Source organism: Olea europaea, chromosome 5, assembly GCF_002742605.1.
Source record: "Olea europaea var. sylvestris chromosome 5, O_europaea_v1, whole genome shotgun sequence".
NCBI lineage: Eukaryota > Viridiplantae > Streptophyta > Magnoliopsida > Lamiales > Oleaceae > Olea > Olea europaea.
In genome coordinates, this window is record NC_036241.1 from 11,660,299 (window position 1) to 11,666,298 (window position 6,000).

The following is a 6,000-nucleotide window of genomic DNA, read 5'->3' on the forward strand; positions in this document are numbered from 1 at the left end:
ATTTTTTTCATGATCACTTCAGTGCTCGATAGAGAGAGAACATACCAATAGATAGATAGTTAACAAATTCTTTATTAGAACGTTGAATCGGTTTACTTTAAATCTTCCAATAACTTTAGTTATGAGTCGTAAAGATATAAATTCTTTAACACGTGGCAGTTAATGGGTCGTGTTTTTGACTGGTTATGTACTCTTTTAATATTTCTTGGTCGTCTCTTTCTTATTAATTATAATTATCTTGTACTTATTTACTTTCATCTTAAAAATCAGATGAAATATCAGAGTGTTGAACCGTGTATTTGTAGAAATGGTAAAGAATCTTCATTTTTTAAATTTTGCTGGAAATCATGAATTTCTAATTTCTTGTTAAGGTTATAATATTTCACTCTCAATACTGAAAAATTACTTTCCTACTCGTGGTAATCGATTTTTCACTATAATGAAGAAGAAGAACGCAACTTTTTCTTGTACAAAAGATGACCTAAAAAAAATGTTATTTGTAGTCGCTTATTACTGTAGTTGTCCTAAGTGGCAGTTAATGATTTATTACATAAGATAATAAAAAACTATTACATTAATGTATCAAATCACTAACCGTCATGTGTATACCACATAGGACGACTACAACAGTGAGCGACTGCAAATAACATTACTCAGTGAAATCCATCAAACTGTCCGATAAAAAATTTTGTACATATAACATGATTGAAAGAAAATATTAAAGTCAATCTACTTCTTGTCACCGTGCGACTAAACGTAAGTGTAGATAAATTGTGAGATATTAGTGCAGAAAAGAGGGGTAGGTGTCCCAATTGTGAGGAAGAGAAGATGGATATGTAGCCAGTTTTGTTAAGAGGGTACACAGTGCCTGGCTGTCGAGCATGTGAAGCCGTTGTGGCTCCGTTCCATCCATTCTCTTTCTCCCCTTCTTACATACTTACGCCCCACCCAACTGGCACTTTTTGATTCATTCACACAGAGAGCTGAACGGAGTACGTCAGGACAAAACACTCGTAGGATTTCAGCCTGATTCTCTTTCTGTCTTTCCCCCCCATCCCAGTCCCTTTTATCCTCAGCACTACGCAAAGACTTTGAGAAACCAAAACCCAAAAGAATACAATGAATTATGTGTTCGCCAATTCAGAATGCAGCAGTGGATGTGAATCTGGGTGGACTTTGTACTTAGAACACTCGTCATCTTCTTTCTCTCAGTATAGTCTTGCCAAGAAAGTAAAAGTTTCAGACGAAGAAGAGGAGAATGAAGACTTGTCTATGGTTTCTGATGCATCGTCGGGACCTCCACATTTTCACGAAGAAGATGAGTTTTATCGTGCACCGGTAGATCCCACATTGTCCAAGATTAACAGGCCTAATATGAAGAAGAAAGTTAAGGAAAATCCACGTCGACAGGTTCAGGAACAACCTTCTTTACTCGATGATACTGCTAGCTCCCCTATCTTCGACTACTCCGAGGTAAGTACATTAGATATTGCTCGAACTTTTCTGTCTGAGATATCTCAAGTCATGATATGACTAATCTTGAAAATTGTACAGAAGAATTTCTCACTTCCAAATGGCCAAGCTTTTGTGGGGAATGCATTGGAATACTCACAAGGCTACTCCACAACTCAGTTTGAGGTACTATTCATGCTTCAAAATACTTTTTTTTTTTTTTTAAATAAATACAATTCAAGTTAAACATTTGCTAATCACCAAATCAATTTTTTCGCAGGGGAGATCTACATATCAGGAGAATTATGATTTATTCCAGTCTTCACTGTATGCAAATCAACAGCAGAAAAATCAGTTGAGTACGTATTTCATACCTAATGAAAAGGGCTTCAATTTTACCTCCAAATACGCATTATTCTTACATTTTTTTTATTTAAAATTTTTCTTGAACCTTTTACAGATGGTCTGAAGGGAAAGAGGATTTGACAGCATGAGTTGAAGTCTATCAAGAAGAGAGTTTTTCAAAACAAAGGGAATTGAATCTCATAAGGGATTTTGTTCCTGTTCCTTCATCTATTTTCCCTTTTTTCTTTTGTAGCTGTCAATGTAGTGGGAAACAACTAAAATGCGAGCTAAAATTTCAGTGTTGTTTAGATTTATATTGTTTTATTAACAAATAATGTCAAGAAATGAGCTCTAAGTTTTTCTTGAGCCTCTTTTTATATATATATTCTGTCATGGAGCCCTCCATGTTGCCTTTATATACTTAATTTGTGCAGTGCCCTAAATAGAACGAGCAATCTGGTGGAGTATTTTCCATTTATAATTGATACTAGAGCTTTGCAATGTTCCCTTTTTTAAATTTGTTGGTACTCAAGCAAATTTCGCCGGAGTGAAGATAAATTAAAGGAAGGACTCGAAGATTTGAGCACATTTTAAATACGCTCAAATAGACTCTTGTTATAAGAGTGAAGAGATATGACAAAAGTAACATGACATGTGATAGTCGTTAAGAATTTATTGCTTTAAATCTTTTGAAAATAAACGTTTACGTACTAATCTCAAATTTATTGAGAACAAGAACTTCGGCATTCTAATGTCAATCAAGCGATTTTTTAGGTGTTAGAACCTTGTTTTAAATTCCATTTAAGACAGGTCAACTTTAGAACTACTAGTTCTTGGACTGCAACAATACTAACTCAAGAATTCACTTCGAAACTGCGTTCACTCGAAAGGAAAACTAGTTTCTTTAGCACCACTGAGATTCTTCTCTATGTACACTCAAATTTTCAAGTGCCTTCCAACCTTTTTGTAATAAACAAATAGTGTTTAGGTGGGGTTCTTTTTAATAGCTCTTTGTGTGCAGTTCTAGAACAAAATCTCTAAAAAGTCTTGGCTATAATGTGGACAAAGACCTCACTGTCTCTTAGTGTCCGGACAAGGCTCCGTCCTTAAAATAGTTCAACTTCTCATAATGACTTGAAATTTTGGAGATTAAGAGCATGTTTGGCTAAGTTCATAAAAAAGGTAAAATTATATATTACTTGTAACTTTTTCTTTCTACACACGTTTGAAGAAATTACTTTTGTTTGACTTTTAAGTAAAGAAATAGTTACTATTATACAAATTACTCTTACCTTAATGTTTAACAACTGTTATCCAAATAACTAACTCACTTATGAGTAAACTTTGTCAAGATTAGGCAAACATGATTTAATTGTAGACTCAAATAATGAAACAAGATGATAAAAGTGTAATACTAGGTGATGGGCAGTCAGAGATGATGAGGATGTGCCAAAATAAATGTTTGGAATATTTCATATGCATCTTTATGACCCTTTTTTAACTGCAGAGATCCTGCCTGATATCTCCCTGACCTAATGCAACATGCTGAATTTATTTTAATATTAACTCATTTTATCTCGTTTGGAAGGATCTTATTATTAGTAAAAAATTAATTTATACACAATTTATGTTAATATATTTAGCCTCCTTCCATGTTTGTCTTCTTCAGAGCTGTTATTGGACTTCATGTCTGCCAAAATTATGTGTATCTTTTTTTCTTGATTTAACTATTCTTAATTAAGTTTATTTGTCATTGAAAGTTATGGTTTTGTTAAGGTTGTAACTTAAAACAAATAATTAAGGTCGATATCTTTTTGGATTTGTGAAATCGTATATGAAAATGTTAAAATACAAAGTTTATGAGAAATTTTTTCTTTCCCGATTAATTCATTCAAGGATATTAAAAAATATGTCATAAGCACCAGTTGATTTATACATTAATACTGAAACGTTAAAAAAATATAAAAGATTGATAGCACTTAGATATTTAGTAAGGAAAAATTGCAGTTGAGATATCAAACCTTTCGTTTATTAGCATACTTTGCCCAAACCTTTCATTTGTGGCACCGGAGGGATCAAACCTTTCAAAAATCGACACCCGAAATCCAAATGAATGGAAACCGTTAGTAAATTCGTTAGTTGACCTAGAGTCAACATTTTGACCAAATTTTGACTACATTTTAAAGGGTAAAATGGTAAAATTATATTTTTTTATAAAAAACAATTAAAATAAAAACCTAAAACACAAATACACTTCATCTTCTCCACATACCCTGCACACACCCATCCCCCAAAACCAAAACCAGGAATCGGAACTACCACTGCCACTGCCACTGCCACTCACCCCACCGTCGGAAATCACCACCAAAACACCATGGAAAATAATTTCCTCTTCCATTCACTGTTTTCAACAAAACCAGATTGTAAACGTGTAAATTTCTCTATCCATTTATGTATAATGAGGTTATTTTCAGTTCTTATCCTTCAATTCTATACAATCCTGTTAATCGACTCACCACTTCTGCTCTACACGTTTTAAGAATTTAGAAATGCAAGTACAAAAACTTTGCCCACCGCTCAACCGCTTCCGGCACTGATTCTCCAATCAGTACCCTACACTTGCACATAATTTATGCAATTATTGATTGGCTAATCTCGCAAATGATGAAAAGCATATACTGAGTTTTTGTGTTGTGGGTAGGGAGCATAAGCTGAATAATTATCGATCTGTAATGTCTATCTGTAAGACTGTTGCGTTTCTGCATTTTTGGTTGTTCAAGCTGGTGGATCTGGTGATGGCAGATTTCCAATGACTACTATTTTGCTTTTTGTGAGGATGTGGTGTATTTGTTTGAAACAATGATGTAGGAGGAAATTATTTGCCATGGCATTGGTGGCGTTTCCGACTCCATGGTCGTGGAGGTGATTGGTGGTCACCAACGCGCAGTGGAGGTGGATGTGGGTTGGATTTTGGTTAATTTGATAGGGTTAGGTAAAGGCAAGGGGAAGGGGAAGGGGAAGGGGAAGACGGGTGGGTGGGAAGAAGATGACTAATTTTATTTCATTTTTTGGATTTTTTAATTTAATTAATTTAATTATTTTTTTATAGAGACTGTAATTTTACCATTTTACCCTTTAAAATGCAGTCAAATTTTGGTCAAAATGTTGACTCTATGTCAACTAACAGATTTACTAACGGTTTCCATCCTTTGGACTTCAGGTGCGGATTTTTGAAAGGTTTGGTATCTCTCGTGGCACAAATGAAAGGTTTAGGCAAAGTCTACTAATAAACGAAAGGTTTGGTACCTCGACTGCAATTTTTCCTATTTCGTAATTGATTTGAGCTTACAAACTTATTTAAATAATTGAGAATGTTACCTAGTTAATGAGCAGAAGTGGCATTGAATATAGACGAGGTAGGCGATCGCCTAAAACTCCACTTTGGTGAGACCCTCAAATTATGTAAAATTAATTAATTGGCTGAAGAAAAATGAAAATTGTATTTATGATTCTTTAAAATAAAATAATCATATTCAAACACAGGAAACTAATAAAAATTGAAAATACAAAAACCTCCATTTGAACTAAAAATTTGAAGATTCAATTTAGTAGATTAGTTTGATTTCATTGTTATTATTACTGCCTTACATGTTTCTTTCCTCCTCCCTTATCTTCAAAACATATACTACAGATTATATAGGTTGCTGTTATTATTGTTTTGATTTAGTTTCGTGATAATAACATTTTTAGATGTTTGTCGAAGATATTTTGAATTTAATAATTTTTTATCTGTGCTCATACTTTTTATTTGTAAGTTAATTTTTCATAAATTAATATAAAATTAAAAACTTATTTGTATATGATTTTCATTTTCATTATTTTGTTACACTATCTCTCGTATTCAATATTCTCTAATTTTGTACATAAATCAATCAAATGCATATTCGATTGCATTGCACACCCATTTGCCATTGCATTGAGTTTCTGTTAGCCAAAATTTTCTTATAACTTGTATTGCATGTTGAAATTTGACATTTTGTTATTTCCTTCTTCAAATTTTCAGACTTAGTTGCCTGTCTACAATTTATTTGGGCTATCTGTGGGCTGTATCAACCTGGCTGGAATTAATTCATCAAGTTTAAATTTGTTTTTAATGAGGGAAAAAAATACATAGCTACAAAGGTTTCAAGATGTTGTAGTTGA

General features: G+C 33.2%; 1 protein-coding gene across 3 annotated transcripts; it reads left to right on the forward strand.

Annotated features, from left to right (window-relative positions):
- The first annotated feature begins 811 nt into the window (after nt 1-811).
- LOC111394957 lies at nt 812-2,160 on the forward strand. Of its 3 annotated transcripts, none has more exons than XM_023020994.1 (4): nt 812-1,473; nt 1,555-1,638; nt 1,733-1,811; nt 1,913-2,160. In XM_023020994.1, the coding sequence occupies exons 1-4, from the start codon at nt 1,120-1,122 to the stop codon at nt 1,936-1,938; spliced, it is 543 nt and encodes a 180-aa protein (XP_022876762.1). In that variant the 5' UTR covers nt 812-1,119; the 3' UTR covers nt 1,939-2,160. The 3 variants fall into 3 exon arrangements, with proteins under 3 accessions (XP_022876762.1, XP_022876761.1, XP_022876763.1); XM_023020993.1 differs by having other exon boundaries at nt 1,733-1,806; XM_023020995.1 differs by having other exon boundaries at nt 1,558-1,638; nt 1,733-1,806.
- The last annotated feature ends 3,840 nt before the right edge of the window (nt 2,161-6,000 follow it).

Excerpts from the sequence above, each read along its gene's own strand:
- LOC111394957 (XM_023020993.1), top strand. The coding sequence starts at position 1,120 with ATGAATTATGTGTTCGCCAATTCAGAATGCAGCAGTGGATGTGAATCT. Across the intron at positions 1,474-1,554 it reads CTATCTTCGACTACTCCGAG|AAGAATTTCTCACTTCCAAA; the intron begins GTAAGTACATTA and ends AAAATTGTACAG. Across the intron at positions 1,639-1,732 it reads ACTCCACAACTCAGTTTGAG|GGGAGATCTACATATCAGGA; the intron begins GTACTATTCATG and ends ATTTTTTCGCAG.